The sequence below is a fragment of the Oryza sativa genome, chromosome 7, assembly GCF_034140825.1.
Source record: "Oryza sativa Japonica Group chromosome 7, ASM3414082v1".
NCBI lineage: Eukaryota > Viridiplantae > Streptophyta > Magnoliopsida > Poales > Poaceae > Oryza > Oryza sativa.
This window is the reverse complement of record NC_089041.1, coordinates 22,335,779-22,352,689: the sequence shown is the minus strand read 5'-3', so window position 1 is coordinate 22,352,689 and position 16,911 is coordinate 22,335,779. Positions and strand designations below refer to the sequence as shown.

Below are 16,911 nucleotides of genomic sequence, written 5' to 3'. Positions count from 1 at the left end.
CGTTCCAATTTCAACCAAACTTTCAATTTTGACGTGAACTAAACACACCCATACCATAATAACATCACAAGAATTGGAGAAAACAGAAAACCTTATCATACCCCCATGGATTTAGAAATGAAGTCTCAGCCATACATCATCACAAAATAAGTTAACGGAGTAAGTACCTCCAAGGATGCCAATTCACGAGTACACAGAGTGAGAAGATGACCCAACAACGATCCTTCGGAAATAATCTACGATTCCACCAATACCTCAAACTGTGTAAGCACCCGTTCCCTTCGCGTTGGAGCATCAGAAATAGTGCGATCCACGCAAAGGAGACACAGAGATCACCTCTAATTTGCCAAGGGACAGCAACAATTCTACACCACATAAATCAAACGAGGCCCGTTTACACGTCAGACAAGATGATCGGATGGACGTCAGGTCCAAGAAATACACACAAACATATATACCAAGTAAAAGAGCGACAGAAATACGTACAGCAAGATTTAAACAAAAGGCAGTGGTAGGTGAGTCATGTGAAACATTTGGCTATCAGGAAAATGCCGATAAGTTATAAGCAACTACAAAGTCTTATCACAATGAAATATTGGTCAGAAGCCACGGGAGGCATCAAGCTGTGAACCTAGAATTCTCCCTACTCCCAACAAACATTGGTTAGAAAGACTTCTCCCCCCTGTGATCACAAAAAAATAACCCTGATACTCGCTACGGCCGACTCGAAATGGGACTAACTATTGGCAACAAACATCGAGGACAATTCCATAATTTACCATCAGAACCAACTCTGAACAGGATGAAGAAAATTCACACAGCATGAGCTCCTGGAAGAATTAATGGGTGCATGCCAAGTAGGGGCAGCATCTGATGGGCCTTTCCAGTTGTCAATAAAAAAAAGGCTGGTCTGATGCCAAAAACTCCATGGTGCCAACACCCATGAATCGGTAAGCTGTTCAGCCAAAACAGTATATTAGAACTTGAGGATTTTACAATCTCAATAAAGCACTGATTGACATATAGATCTAAATCATACTATGGATGAGCCATTATAGAACACCCGACTTACCTAGTAACAAAGCTTCTTTATGCTTTCATGAAGGCATCCAACTTCGATCTCTTGAGATGCTGTGGTCTAAAATCCTCCAACTTGAGGTTGGAGCTTGCCTTGGCCTCATTCAAGAATGAATCCCCCTTTTCTACTTTGATCGACTCTAGAACTGCACCAAGGACATCAGCTCCAATGCCATGATGTACAAGCTCTCCAGGTTCTTCTCCACCTTTTTCAATCAATGTACCCACCTCCTGCAAGGACAATATGCTTTCTACCACAAACCTTGCAAGAAGCCGTCCAAGATACTCTGCAGCTCTTGGAGCATCACTTAGAGCATCTTCCAATGAACCAAGGACAGTCGCAAGTCTGGAAGTAACCATGTGTTCAGTATACAGTAAAATGTAAAAAACAAAAGTAGAGTCAATAGGAGTGAAAAGAAGAGAAACAATTACCCTGCAGTGAGATGAGACTTGCTCAATAAATTATTTCGACTGTTGCAAAGACTAACGAAAAGCTTTGTCAACAACTCTCTTTCCATATCTTTCCTCTCAAAAGAATCATTTACCCACAGTGATACGACAGAGGGATAGAAACTTGGAGCATTCAACTCCTCAATACACAAAGCAACCTCTTTCTCATCTTTTGCACTGCCGAAATAGTTGTATATATGTTAGCACACAATGCAGAGGACTCATATATATTACTAAAAAATTTAGAGGACCACAATAAACTGTTCTTGTGGTCCTCTAAATTTTTTAGTAATAGTAACAAAATGTTACTCAATAAAAACTGAAATCCAAGAACAACACCCTAGCTTCCTAAATAAAGTACACAGTAATAGATATCTCAAGATTAAAATTAATTGGAAAAGAAGTTGTAATTGCCCTCCAATCTTGTGACTGGCTCAACGTTACAAGAATGTTGTCTATCCCTTAAGTCTTAAGTTTGAATTCCAGCATTCATAAACCCCCAGTACTCCAACGTCAGAAACAAGGGTACCTCAGCAGACTTGAAATCCACATAATGAGAAGTGACAAATTTAAACTAGAAAGCACTAGTAGTTGCCTAAAATAATTGCGAAACAGGGTTGTGTTCGGAGGTGGAGATTGCAAACTTCACCTCCCCGCACGCAAAACGGACTGATCCATTAGCACATAATTAATTAAGCATTAGCTAAAATAAACTCGAAAAATAGATTAATATGATTTTTTAAAACAACTTTCCTGTAGAGTTTTTTTTTCCAAAAAAAAAAAAACACCGTTTAGCAGTTTAGAAAGCGTGCGCGTAGAAAATGAGAGTCTAGTTGGGAAGAGTTGGTAAAGAACACACCCTAAGAAACTAGCAGTTGCCAAAAGAAGACAGTAAGTCATTATTATAATCAAAATTTGTAACAAACATAATAGTTATTGGCAAAAAAATGAAGAAATAGTTTGTATGAAAATTCAGAGGCTACAAAATATTACCTGTAATATTCCCGGATGGCGGAAATAGATTTCTCTCTTAAATCATCCTCAGAGTATAATTTATTCCCTGAACGGCCCTCTTGGCTGGCAGGCCTGTTCGATGGTCCAGCAAACTGTGTATTTGGTGCTATTCTTCCAGAGCGATCAGGAATTCTCGAGCCAGGTTCCTCTCTTGCAGTTGAAGCAGAATTATACCCGTTGGGACCAGATACCATCCTGCGACTATCAGCAGAAGAAAGCTCAGCATTTGATATCAGTGGCTGCCCTCTTATAGACATACCCCTTGCTAGGCCACCTTGTGGCCCAAGAGTGATGGCTTCATCCTTACGCGGAGGAAGGACAGTTGTTCTATGGTCCAAAGGACTCCTTTCTTCAAACCGGATATCTTGGGTACCAAACCCTCGGGAATGCGAAGGCATTCCTCTATGGCCAACTTGCTGAGAACTTGGAGAAGCCAATGCTGCTGCTGAGCCACGAGGACCATAATCCATAGGTGCAGCTCCTCGCCTTGGACCAGAACCAACAACTGAGCCACGAGCTAACCTACTCGACTGAGCATGTCGTTCCTGAGCTGCATCCCTGTGCACCTCATCAATTTTCTTTGGGCCTTCCACCTTACGCCTTTGCTGCCATTTATTTTTCCTGAGATCAATTGAATCTCTCAGCATGAACCTAACACGGGAAGATAATTGCTGACTTGTTGAAAGCTTCAGCATTATATCAAAGTACGCATCCATATGCTCCTTAGCCTTTGCATGGTCTATCATCTCTCCAATTGTGCTCATCAATTTGCACAGTGCTTCAATGTTCTCTTCATCAGGGTTCTGATAATTTCCCAGCAATTTTTTAATGCATTCATGCATGATGCGTTCTGTCAACATCCTCTTTTTGTACAATTCCCCAATCAACCTAATGTTCCCAAGCATGCGCCTTCGAGCACGGATTCTTTTCTCTTCCCTTTCCTCTTTAGTTTGCTTAATCTCACCTTCCTCCTCAGTTTTGTCTGCTTCAGCTTCTTCTCTTTCACCCCTCTCAAATTCCTCCTGACATTTGTTCAAAAGCAATCTCTTGAATGTAATTTTTTCATTATCCTCACTAAAATCTGGCAGTGCACCAGCCAAATGGAAACAAAAATTAGCGTACATTTCACAGAATGTTGGTTCCATCAAAGCTTTGTCAAATATCTGTGAAATGACCCCAGTAAGAGTTGCCACATTGTCAATGTTCACCTCTTTAACTTTTTCAAAAAGCTTTTCAAAATTCTGTGGCGTCAATTTGTTAAGTATTGCCTTCAGTTGCCTCTGCTTAGCTTCTTCCTCGTCAGAAACTTTGCCAACGACATATTTTTTCTCTGCTTTGTGCATTACTTGCATGGGTGTAACAGGAGATGGGAATATACCCTTCTGCTGCCATCTATCTGCATCAGAGCCACTTCGAGACATTTGAGGTGCAACCGGTCCTACATTAATAAGCCCACCTCGTGGATTCCTCATAACTCCTGGAGCACCACGGTGATTCATAGTTGGAGGGCCATTGTCCATGGACATATCACGACCAGAACCAAAAAGATGGCCCGACTTTCCCCATCTATCATCCTCAATGACAACACCACGGCGATCACCACGAGATGCTGGCCTGTCAGCTCCCCTTCCAGGACTTGGGTGATCAACAACATAAGACTTTCCGGCCAAATTAGGGAACAGAACGCTGGCGTACTCAATCATCTGGAAACCAACAGGAAGATTAGTACAACTCTGTGCTAAAGTTAGCAAAAAATCGCGTGAATATCTCTTCCTCCCATTAGCTTCGGTTGTTTGATTGCTGGAATCAGACCTCTCCAACTTTGGAGTAGACATTTCTGCAGCGTCTTCCCAATCATCAAGCTCAACCTTTTTCTTTCCCTCGTCCTCACCCATATTAACCTCCTTTTCGGAGGACTCGTCTGGTAGCTCATGATCAGCAATTGAAGAACTATCAAGACTCTCTGAGGCACCAATGAAATCTACTTTTTCCTCAGGTCCCTTGTATGCATTATAAAGATCTGAGCTCCCGGCAGCATCAGCTTTTGAAAGCATTTCTCTTCTTTTCTTCTTTTTCACAGCTGTAAACTTTGTTCTGGTAATTTCCACGCTAGGTTTTTCCCTTGAAACTGGTCGAGCAGAGGCTGCTGGTGCACTACTCGATTGATCCTTTAACATACTTTCTGGTTTCAGTGGATCCTCTGATGCCACTGAATGAGGTACCGGCAACACATTAAGAATATTGCTAGATGTAGCAGACCCTGTTTCCTGATTACCACTTGTGTTACCTTTAGCATTGGCATTTTGAATTATAGATTCTGGCAAAGTTTCAGAACTGGCAACAGAAGCAACAGTGTCATCAACCAAATCTGACATTTTTTCAGCACTCTGATGCGATCTGTCCATAATAACATTCTCATCAGATACTGATGAGCTGGGTTCTTTGAGAAGCTGTCCCTGGTCAGTTACAGAAGTTGCAGTATCTAAATTATCAGGATTAGAAGCTCCCACAGGTAATTGCTCCGCCAAATCTAGCGTGCAAACTTCATGTGATTCATTCCCAGTTGAACCAGAAGAAATATCATCCTTTGTAAGATCTGGTGAAACTTTGTTAGTTATTCCACTTTTCTCAGAATCACCAATAGCAACATCAGATTTTCCTACTTCTTGAACATTCTCAGTGCTCTCAGAGGTCGATCTTGCAGAGCTCCTATCAATGCTAGAAGCATCAGCAGCTGCCAAAGCAAACATGTTAAACAAAGCAACACAATACAACTGTTTTGGCATTGATTTTCAAAGTGCATAATGCATATACCTTTTAACATTTCAGTCGGTGAAGCGGAAGCTGCATTGGTCTGTTCAGACTCTTTATTCACACCCTTGGATTCCATGAGACTAACACCACAACATACATCCTTTACAGAAGTATGCACCTTTAAATCTTCAGCAGATGAAGCTGACTGAACGAAACAATATATAAGCTGTTGAGCAAAACGTACAAAACAACAGAAAATTGCAAAAATAGAATATTTTACAGGACTACCTGTGGTTCTTGTGATAAATTCCTGGTGTCCTTAGTGGCGTTCTTATTGCTATCCTTAAATGATCCAGTTCTTTGAATAGATTCTTTGCTTTTTCCATCATCTCCAGGAACAGAATTCACAACAAAAGATGCAGCTGCTGTAGTTTCTGGATTTGCAGCTAGAGCTTGTAAGGGTTGGCTCACTGGTGTGGGATGCTTCTCCGTGATCGGTGAAGCTTTGCTCTCATTTTCACCTGATTTACGGACCCCAGAAACAGCTTCATTATCCTTTTGTCGATGTGATACAACATCTTCAGCTGGTTTTAACTTGTTCACATCTGATTTACCAGGCGGCGCACTTATCGTGACCGTTTGTACCCCGGATTTCTCCATGTGCAAACCAGCTGGGTGTGGTTTGCCTGTGACTTGGGAGTGTCCAGATGTTGTAGACCCTGCTAGGTTGTCCTTGTTACTGCCAGGACCTGTGTTCATCGATGGGCTGATGTATGAAACTGTTTGTGTGGATACAAACCTAGGACCCTGTGATACAGTGGGAACCTGACCGACACCAGAGGTTGTGGGGTAAAACATAGTTGACTGGTTATACGAATTTTGCTGGTAGAAGCCCATAGGAGATCCATAAGTACTGACCGGCTGGGATTGTTGTTGTACACTAGGTAAACCCCTTTGCCCAGAAGAGTCCATCCTCTTATCGAGCTTCAATTCTTCATGAGTATCTGGATGAGTAATTTTGACTGTGGTCTTCCGAGTTGGGCCTGTAACATACTTATTTGGCTGTTGTGGAGTAAACTGAGGTGCCACCCCCACATTCATCATACCACTCATCTGAGTGAGTTGATGAGCAGCTGGACCATAAGGTATACCTGCTGCTTGATGCATCATTGTTGGCGGTTGCAGTTGATGATGGTGCTGAATGGTAGGGATGTACATTTGCTGTGCAACCTGGGGTGCGTTGGCGCCATGCAATCCCATAGACATTTGTAGTGAACTGGGCACAACTCCCTGTGGTGGAATTTGTGGGTTGTGACCGCCAAACTGCAAGGGTGCCTGGTGGTGAAATGGCATTGACATGGGCATCCCAGGTATCTGCTGAACAGGGGGTCTTGGTGGTGCAACATTGGGCACGGATGGTGAGACATGCACAGAGCTCTTAACTTGGGAAGGAATGTGAGGGTTGATAGGTTTCGATGAATGATTAGAACTAACAACATCCTTTCTTGTTTGCTGCAGTGGTGGCTGTGACTGCGGCTGTTGCTTCTGCTGCTGCAACGGCTGCTGTTGCTGCTGATGTTTTGGAGCTTGTGGAACAAGCCCAGAAGGTACAACCTTATGACCTTCAGGGAGGGCCTAAACACCAAAGAAAGATAACACAATAATACATTCTTTTAGAATATTGAAAATTAATAACACCTATCAATACAATATCAACAATAGAAGCAAAAAAAGGCATGACTTGCTCAAATCTCCTGAAAGCATATTATACATAGGAGCATAAATTATTTGGTGCATTTGTTGACAACATACTGTTATCGATATATCTAACAAAAGCGCACTAAAAATCATAGCCAATACCACCAAATTAAACTAACATAAAGCAGAGAAACAATAATGGTAAAGGCCAAGGGAAGGAGAAAATACCTGCATGCGTTTTTGCTCATCCAAATTAGGAGGAGCTGAGCTTGTCCTGGCAGGGAATTGCTATGCAAAAGTATTTGGAAATTAGAAAAAAGGTGAAAAAAAGAACCAGAAACTAGACCAAATTGAAATAAGAACTGCAAGCTGCAAGAACAGGGTTGAAGAGCGTACCATTGTGCTACCACCAGTTCCACCATTCATTGGGAAACTGCCAAACTGAAGATTATATGCTCCACCTGTAAAGAAGAGTGGCAGCAGGCAGTTAACAAAGTAGTATACCATGGATATCAATTACAAGGTGCAAACAACCCCCCTACGAGGACCAAACCTTTTGGTGCTCCTTGTGAAGTGGACGTGCTTGAAATCCTTGATGGTGCCCTTGGAGCGGCATGAGGAATACCTTTCAGTGGTGGCGCATTGGCCGTGTTCTCGCTGGAAGGTGGTAGGGTGGGTGCTCGCGCTCCAGACGGATCTGCTCATTCAAGAAATGCATGCGATCACCAAAACCAATACATCAAAAGACGCCTTTTTCACATTGTTCTAATTTGTAATCCAACATAAGGGAACAGGCCGATAAATCACCATGGTGCTGAGGACGTGGTGCGGGAACAGGGACATGCGCCGGCGCATTCTGAGGTGCCGGCGGGCGCAGCGGCGGCGTCTGCAGAGCGGTCGGGGCAGGTGCAGGCTGGAAGCCGTGCGTGTCGGGTTGGCTCACAGCCCTCTGGTGCCCGCCATGGCCATTGCCGGACTTCCTGAAGCTGCAATCGGATCCAAAAGTCCAGTAAAAAACCCTAGCTTTTCCTCGGAGCCCGCTCGTCCCCAGATCAAATCATGGGGGGGCATCCAATCCATCAATCAATCAATCAATCGTTACCTGCGGTTAGTTGCGAGGGGAGGCTGGCCGGAGGAGCCCCCGCCGCCCTTGCCCGCGCCGCCGACTCCTCCGCCTCCGCGGTGGCCGCCGCCGAAGCTGCTGGACCGGCCGGGTCTCCTCGCGTGCCCCTCGCCCCTGTCCCCTCGCTGGGACATAAATCCCTCTCCCACTTCCGATCTCCTCCTCTTCCTTTTTCCTCCCCCTGATCCAAACCAAACACCAAACACCCAAATAAATCGCCGCCCCGAAATCCAATCCGCATACAAAGCAAAAAAACAACACCAAACCGAACCCTAATCCCGCCGCCGCGCAAAGAGAGCGGCCCTCGCCGGAGGGGATGGACGAACGAGCGCTTTACCTGGTGGCCTCCCGGGGCGGCGGCGGCCTAGGGTTTGGTTGTCGCCAGTGGAGGGGCGGCTTAACACGAGACGGACGAAGAAATTGATGGGTGGGGGTGGGGAGGGGAGTGAAGAGTGGGGGCGAAGCGAAAGAGAAGAGGGAGGGGTCGGGGGCTTCTAGTAGTAGTCTAGCTGCATACGATACGAAACCAAACAGGGCAATGAAAAAGAAAGAGAGAGAGAGAAAAAAACAGATATAGTCTGGGACTTGTCCTTCTACTACTGTACTGAATAATAACAGAATTATTTTTTATTTTTTATCTCATCTTTTATCTCTAAAATTCGATTGAATCTAAATTATTGTTGTTTTATATTATTGGTGTTAGTTTTTTGGGATTTAGGGGAAAAAAGTAGGGGAAAAAAAGGGGAGCGAACCTTGAGCGGTCAAGGAGGACAGATCAGGCGGAATTGGATGGCTGGCGTTGGCTCGCGCGGCCGCCCGCTTCGCTCGCCTGGTTGCGAGGCGTGTGCGTGCGTGCGTGCGCTCGGGACGGGAGACTAGTCGACTCGACTCGACTCGGCAAAACGGGTGTGGGTTGCGTTTTATATCTGGCAGCAACCGCGATGATCGTGTTCGGTACGAACGAGTAGGATTCGCAGGCGTCAGCCGAGTTCTCTTCTGTTCCTGTGTGTTTCTAAGGCTGTGTTCGTTTGGACGTTTTCCCAGCGCGCTACAGTAACACGGAAAACGGAACGGTTCATTAACACGTGATTAATTAAGTATTAGCTAATTTTTTTAAAAAAATGGATTAATTTGATTTTTTAAGCAACTTTTGTATAGAAACTTTTTACAAAAAAGTACACCGTGTAGTAGTTTGAAAAGCGTGCGCGGGGGCAAAACACTGTAGCAAGTGTGTTTCTAATATTGGTGTTTTGATACGGAGAGGATTCAATCTTTTAGATGGAGTTGGAAACGAGTTGGGGTTTAGGACCGGTGAATTTTGGTGGAAGCAGGCGAGAATTGCGGTATTGCAGTTGGAGACAGACCTGGGCCTGAGTGATGATGGTAATTAAAAAAGGAGAGAAAGGTAATCATGGTAGAACTAGGGGGCCGTACTTGGGGCCTTTCTGAGTTAGGGCCCATCGACCCGTTTGCTTGGACTAGGTGGCCCATGTTGGCGAACGGCGTTTCAAGGAATTTTCTACATGAACACAGCAAACGAACAAAGTTTTGTAGTGGCAAATTGCCTAGTTTTGCATGGTCCTCCTCCAAAGATTACGACGATCGCTCGGGGACAGCCACCGGCACTAGCTTCTCGATGGAAACCAGCAAGCTGTGAATCTCACCATTGCATATATACTATACCCCGTCCACACTGCATTCCAATTCTCCAGCACATTCCCATCTCAGAGCGTTGCACAGTCTTGCACATTGATGAAGTCCAGCACAGAATAACAGTACGGCACTAAGCCACTAACAGATTACTGTTCGAGAATAAGGTTGCCAGCAGCAAGTCTTGCTTACATTAACTTAATACGGTCTATTAAACTACATTAGTGACTACTTTGTGATAAATATAACCCAAGGCTCAAGAACATCCGGGTCAACAGAATGGCAGCACCATTTTGAACCTCCTGCACTTCCAAGCAGTACGGATGCATGGCACGAGTATGGGCTCAAAAGCACGGCTTCATCCCTGCAGATAAATTTAATTAGATTTTACAGACACCTACTGTGAATGCAAAAGGATTTTTTTTTACCATATTCACATCTTCACCTAATGCCTGATATTCCACCCGACCACACCATACATGTCCTATATATTTTTCCAATGTGTTGCCAAATTTTTACAGGAAACCTCGTAACAGTCCCAACACAAAATTATGATGACCCCTCGAACAAAAATGTTATGGGGTTAGTAGGATAGGATCATCAGCAAGGATATCAGCCTGAGCTTCAGCTCGAGGTAAGATGAAGATTGACTTGGAATGCTCAATATGAGCCATGGAATGACATGTTTTTCTGCTCGCCACTAATCAATAGTAAGAAAAGTAAGAATTGGTAATAAGCAGAATATGAGCATGAGTCACAACAAACTTGAAATTGGTAAGATAGAAGCCTATACAAGTATGGACACCAACTCTTTAAACAAATAAACCAACAGATCTCTTGCGCCATTACTTCTAATAAAATTATTTTCTATCGAGATAACCATAGGACGGGATCAATTGGACAAAATGTGGTGCTCATAAAATATAGAAGGTAAAAGGTCTATAGAACAAACAACAACAAAAGATACACCAAAATGAAATGGGATAAGTAGAAAATGGCTGTACATGCTATAATCTGAAAGGAAGAGATTATTTGGGGGTTTGGGAATGGAATGGAATTGCGACCTAAGATAAATTTCCTAGTACATTGTAGTCTATTTATAAAAGAGGCAGGTGCTGAACAGCAAGCAGTGATGAAGTTTTCTGTTTGTTCTACTTGACAGGAACAAAGTTTCCCAGATGAAGATCCGGGTTCAGGTCCATCAGAACATTAATGACAGGTATAACTTACGCATTTTCTGGATACACAATATTCATTCTCTAGTTAATTCTTAAAGTTGGAAGCAAGTTATCCCACAGCAGAGAATGGATAAATGATATATCCTAAAACGAAATTGGTGTCATCTATTTGCCTGGTTGCCAGAGCATGATCATGCATGGCAACTGGATGCTATGCCAGACAGAACCAAACCATCACTACCTTCAGAACATAACAGGATGATTAAGAGCTAGATCCTACAAGACCATCTAAATACACATAACATATATCACTGACAAATTCCCAGACAGGTGGCAGCATACAAGCTACATTGCAACATTGAGGATGAGATAAACTGAGTGCCCAAAAATAAGAAGCTTACCTCTACCTGAACTACTAGACAGCAAACTACTGCTAGCATAAACAAAATAAATATAAAACAACCCCACATTGATAACTGCTATGACAACAAGCTTACCACTTCAAACACATGGTTTTGCCGATGGTGGTGAAAAGCGGAAGTACGGGCAAACATGAAAGTAGCACTTGTCCATGTCCATCGCGCAGACCATCTCAAATTCAACAGTCTTGACATTGAGCGAATAATATTCTATTTCTTCAGGATCCATGTAAAGATCCTCTGATGAAGAGTCTTCTACTTTCTCTTCTTCTGGAATGCCTCTAAGGAAAATAAATCCCTCAGCTGCACCTAAGGTGAAGTACTTATTGCAGTTGCTGGGCAATTGTATAATATTCTCCGACAGGCGTTCATTGGGAGATTCACGGTCACTTTGTTTCGCGATGCGAGAGAAGCGAAACTCTCTATTCCCCAAGTATTCACCAACAGTCAGCATCCCAGGGGTTCCTTCTGTATCAACTGCAATGCAAGCCCGAAAGCCGTCCTCCACACGATGAGCATAGTTGATAACAGAGAACTCCATCTTGATGGCATCAAGCACAAGAATCTTGTCCGCCGAAGGCACTGTCCAGTAGAAGCAGCCATCAACACAGTCGAAGCAACTCAGGCCATGGCGGTTAGGGGGCTCTTCTGTGCCCAAAGAACTCCAGGTGGAAGACGAACCGATTCCCCATTGCCTAGTGACGGAAGAGAAGACGAACGCGACCAGATTGGTGTTGTACCGTGCCACGCATATCACCCTGAACGATGTATCCGCCTCATCCTCTTGGGAGGGGGCAAGGCAGAGCCCGAAATCAACAAGGCTCCCCTCATTGGCGGTTAGGTCGTCGGGTACGGGTGGGAGCATCACGTATCTCTTGAACAGGGGATCGCACACGGCGTAGTTCATGAAGCGGGGGCGGGGGAAGTCGCCGCCGTCGGGGTCATCGGGGAAGTACTTGGACTGGATGAGGACGCGGCCGTCGCGGGCGTCGAGGGGGAACCAGCCCCAGGCCTCCTCCTCCGGCACCCACGGCACGAAGCCGTACTCGAAATCGGCCTTGCGAGCGAGGGCGATGGCGCGCTCGGCGGAAGGGTGGGGCTCCGTGGCCGGGTAGAAGCCGTCGTAGCAGGCCAACCCGAGGAAGGGAGGCGGGCGCCCCGACCGGCGCCTCTTGCGGGGTGGGAATGCGGGCGAGGATCCCACCGAGGAGGCCGCCGCTGGTGAGGGCGGCAGGGAGCGGCGCTGATTGCTGGCGCTCGATGGCGACGGCGACGGCGACGGCGAGGCCATGGCAGGCGAATCGCCGGAGGTTGATGATGGAAGGGGATCGATGGGGGGTTTCTTGGGGTTTTGGGCGGAGGGGAGTGTGGTGTGCAAGAGAAGGAATCGGAGCCTCGGAGGCCGGTGGGAATCTGGGAATAGTAGGGTTTAGACTTCGGGCCCACCTGGCAGCTGAACTGTGGGTGTGGAGAAAACTGATATTTTGCCACCTTCAAATGGCGGTTTGGCTGGAATACCATCCAAAAACACGTTTCGCTAAAATGACAATATGTAACGCGCTTCAGCATATTTAACGCGCATTCACCGTCACTTTTTCCATTTTGACCACTTTGTGTGTTTTCAAAATTATTTTCGCTAGAATGTCGAGTCATAAGACAGAATTGCCCTCACCGGCACCTTCGCCCTCGGCTTCCTCCGCGTCAACTCCACCATGCTCTACCTCGTCGTGCTCCACCTCTCATCCTCGTTCCCACTCTGGTGCTCCTCAACACCTCCAACCTCCAAATCCAGAGCGGCGCCTGGTGCGAGTGCCTGGCCAATGCGACGGACGGCTCGGTATGCGCCGCTGCATCCGTCGGCGGCGGCGGCGGCCGCACGAGCGGCGAGGTCGGCGGGCTGTACTGGGAGGTGCGGAGGCAGCGCGTGGAGCTGGCTTACAAGGAGCTCCTGCCGTTTCAACACTTGCCGTCGGCGGACTGCGACCCCACCTGAATCTTTCATTTATGGAAAGCGAACTTGCATGATTGCTGCAAACAAAACACAAAATGCAAATTCCAATGCTTATTCAATCGACATGGTCCACAAGACCACAACTTCAGCCAACACTTACTCTGACAGACAACACTTATTCCGACATTGGTTCGGGCCAACACTTAACCGACGGACTGGGTACCGCCCAACACTATCCGACACACTCGGTTTTACCCAACACTCTCATTCTTTCTTTTTCCCGAGGCGCCCAACTCTAATTTGACAAAGACTGGGTTTAGCGACAGCTTGTTTTGATTACACGCACTCAGGAAACAAGTTTGATGGAGGCTCTGCCTGCTAGCATTGTAGCCGAACAAAAGTACAACACCAATACACCATCATGGTCCCTTCACCAACACCAGAACTCCAGAAGGATGATCCAGAGAAAGGCCAGCGTCCATCTGTCCCTGAAAATGCACTCAGTTAATTAGATGTCACTATGATGGATGCAACAAAAATATTTACTCCTTAGTTTCAAGATACCATGTTCGAAATCAGTCTGATTTAATCAGAAAGTGTAGTTTAGTTCAGACAGTTAAGATAACACTTGTGTGTTCATTCTCCATTCATACTTCCAAGTTCCGATGTTCATATTTGAAGTTCAACACTTGAGCTCAGGCAGCTCAAGATAAATACTAAGTGCTCAATCTTCTCTTTACTTAGTCATTGTGTTCATAACTAAAAAGTGCAGTTTAGCTCGGATGGCTAACATTCAAAATTCAGGGACCACTAAGCCAATCAGATGGATCTAGAGATTACAGATTTACAGGGCATCAGCATAACAAACAAACATACAAGTTGTAAACCGAAGTAGTTTTCTAATTGCTGACATGCATACAAAGTCCTGAACCTGACATTATCTTCTTGATTTCCTGACTTTCATAAGGTATCTAACAATAGATAAATCTAAGCAATGAAAGCTATCATGGACAACAATAATAACCTAAAGCCTTAACAATTTGTCAAATGCATCCGATTTACATGATAACCATGCTGGGCAGAATATAATGAATGCTTAATACAATAACAACAAGCTGATCATGGCCTAATGCAATGCATAAGCATAACAATGGAGATTTTCTCCCTCACAAAAGAACATGGCAGACAACTAGACGAAGCAAAGATTACAAAGAAAAGCTTACCATTTCATACGCTTGGTGGCGACAAAGATGGGGCGAATCCAGCAAACAGATCAGCACCTATCAAGGTACGCCTAGTTTCACAGAACATCTCAACCTTGAAAGTCTTGAGCTCCACCGTAAAGCACACCTGATCTTGCACAGGCCCCTGCACTGAAATCCCCTGAACAAGGAGGTAACCCCCAGCTGCTCCCACCAGGTTGTACCGAAACTCCACTGGCAACTTCATCAGCCTCTCCAATGGCCACTTGTTCGCGCCCTCGGGATCCCAAACCACATAGAACATGTCGAATGTGCTGTCCAATATCTCGTCAACCATGGCAAACATCCCAATCCCGCCTCTCGCTGACTCCACGATTGCAACCTGCTGGATTTCAATCAGTTCACTGGATGGGAGGTTGATGGTGGATAGTTCCATCGTGAAGGTGTCCAGCACAAGTAGTTTCTTCGCCCAACGCAAGAACCAGAAGATGCAGCCGTGAGCATGGTGGCGTTGGGTCAATGCGGTTTCCTGAGATGGAGTTGCTGCGACCAAAATCCCCCATCCGTCGTAGGAGGTGGAGCTCCATTGTTGGGTATCTGAGGAGAAGGTGAACACGACTAGCTTGGACTGGCATCGCGCCATGTACATCACCCTGAATGACGTGCCGCCGCCGCCGTCGTCGTCGTCGTCGCGTGGCGGAGCGAAGAAGGGCTGTAAATCGAGGAGGTTGTGGAGCTGGGCGGAGGCGGCGAGGTCGGCGGGGACGGCGGGGAGAAGGACGTAGCGTCTGGACAGGGGATCGCAGACGGCGAGGTCCATGAAGCCGGGATCATCGTCCTGGCCGTCGACCTCGCCGCCGCCGCCCACGGCGCCGCGGGAGAAGAGGACGCGGCCGTCGAGGACGTCGCGGCGGCGCCAGGGATCCGGGGACGAAGGGAGGAAGGGGCAGGCGAAGTCGACGACGTCGCGGGCGGCTGCCCCCGCGGCGGCGGCGGCGCTGGGGTGGGGCGGCTCCGCGGGGACGAAGCCGCCGCCGACGTCGATGAAGCCGAGCAGCGCCGGCTGGTTGTCGGCGGCGCGGAAGCGGCGGAGGAAGGAGGGCTCGGTGATGACGCGGCGGAAGCCGGCGCAGGCGGTGGCGGCGCGGGCGAGGTCGGCGGGGGACGGGACGCGGACGAAGATCTCCCTCAGGACGTCGTCGCTGAGAACCGCCAGCGGCGGCGGCGTCGGCGTAGGCGTCGGGGCAGGCCGCGCCGCCGGCGAGGGCGTGGCGGCGTTGGGCTTGGCCGCTCGGCGGCGGCGGCGGCGGAAGCACCGCAGTTTGGCCAGCCGCTTTAGGAGAAACTGAAGGTTGGCCATTAGACAGATTGGTGTGTGTGGGATGCGTCTAGGGGTGTCTATTGTAGTACGTCACTGCGTGCAACCAGCTAGCCATGTTAAAGAAACCGGGAGTAAACCTAAGTACCTAACCGGTCACTGGTTCAGGGTTGGGATCTCTTCAACTTGAGGATATGAATTTATATTCAAATTTTTATTTGTAAATTTATCAGCTGGTTAGCTGCCAAAGTGTTAGATTTGTAGGTATGTGATTTGATATGATAGAATCCAGTAAAATCATAATTTTAGAACCTAGCAACACTAGAACTTCTTGTGAGCTTTTTAAATGGCGGTGCCGATTGTTACAAGAGGGGTTGAACTTTGATGCTAATATGCATTCTATTCACTCGAAAGGTTAGAAACCCTTATATTCATATATAATTTATAACATGAAATTTATATGTTTGAATTAGATTACTCGTGGTATTGAAAATCACGTAAATTTATGTCGTATCCACTTAGAATGTGTCATAAAACACACGCCTACAAGTGCAAATGCATCATCATTCATCTATCTATCCGTTTATCTATCTATCTATCTATCTATCTATCTATCTATCTATCTTGGATATGACTCACCATTCATCTATCTATCTATCTTTTAGTGTGACGCACCATTCATTAAATGGACTAAATCAATAACCCCTTACTTTTTCATAAATGATTAGTGTAGGTGACGTGCTCCTTTAGCGCGCAATGCCAACTTAACCCAAGTTTGCGTGCCCGATAAGTTTTTATCAACAAAAGCACCTTTTCTTCTCACCGCATATAAAAGCACCATTTATGTGTTTCTATAATCTCTTTCTCGTGCAATGTTTCTTTGTACACACACTTTAACTTTATGACGATATAAGATTTCTATATGTGTTTATCCGTAGTTATATTTATGTATCATTATAATTGCATATATGATTGGTTAATGGTATGATCTATATATATGTGTGTGTGTTTGGTCTGATTTAGTATCATGCTAGAATTTTCACAATGCACACATATCCTTATGTTTTTAGCTCATGC

At 45.9% G+C, this 16,911-nt stretch overlaps 2 protein-coding genes across 2 annotated transcripts; both read right to left on the bottom strand.

The window, feature by feature from the left end:
• Nucleotides 1–412: 412 nt before the first annotated feature.
• Nucleotides 413–8,581, bottom strand: LOC4343565 (eukaryotic translation initiation factor 4G-like). Its single transcript, NM_001422199.1, has 12 exons — nt 8,454–8,581; nt 8,096–8,297; nt 7,801–7,979; nt 7,547–7,690; nt 7,390–7,454; nt 7,222–7,281; nt 5,584–6,930; nt 5,356–5,500; nt 2,521–5,275; nt 1,510–1,704; nt 1,073–1,423; nt 413–955 (listed from the first exon to the last, which is right to left on the bottom strand). The coding sequence occupies exons 2-11, from the start codon at nt 8,248–8,250 to the stop codon at nt 1,090–1,092; spliced, it is 5,379 nt and encodes a 1,792-aa protein (NP_001409128.1). The 5' UTR covers nt 8,251–8,297; nt 8,454–8,581; the 3' UTR covers nt 413–955; nt 1,073–1,089.
• Nucleotides 8,582–9,840: 1,259 nt separating this feature from the next.
• Nucleotides 9,841–15,891, bottom strand: LOC4343564 (uncharacterized). The gene is made up of 3 exons (XM_015791013.3): nt 14,538–15,891; nt 11,442–13,802; nt 9,841–10,130 (listed from the first exon to the last, which is right to left on the bottom strand). The coding sequence occupies exon 1, from the start codon at nt 15,874–15,876 to the stop codon at nt 14,542–14,544; it is 1,335 nt and encodes a 444-aa protein (XP_015646499.2). The 5' UTR covers nt 15,877–15,891; the 3' UTR covers nt 9,841–10,130; nt 11,442–13,802; nt 14,538–14,541.
• Between the last annotated feature and the right edge of the window lie 1,020 nt (nt 15,892–16,911).

What these genes read in the sequence shown, in the direction of transcription:
- LOC4343565 (NM_001422199.1), bottom strand. Translation starts at nt 8,250, where the DNA reads ATGTCCCAGCGAGGGGACAGGGGCGAGGGGCACGCGAGGAGACCCGGC. An exon ending in CCCCTCGCAACTAACCGCAG is followed by an intron (nt 7,980 to 8,095) that starts GTAACGATTGAT and finishes ATCCGATTGCAG; the next exon opens with CTTCAGGAAGTCCGGCAATG. An exon ending in ACCACGTCCTCAGCACCATG is followed by an intron (nt 7,691 to 7,800) that starts GTGATTTATCGG and finishes TTGAATGAGCAG; the next exon opens with ATCCGTCTGGAGCGCGAGCA.
- LOC4343564 (XM_015791013.3), bottom strand. Translation starts at nt 15,876, where the DNA reads ATGGCCAACCTTCAGTTTCTCCTAAAGCGGCTGGCCAAACTGCGGTGC.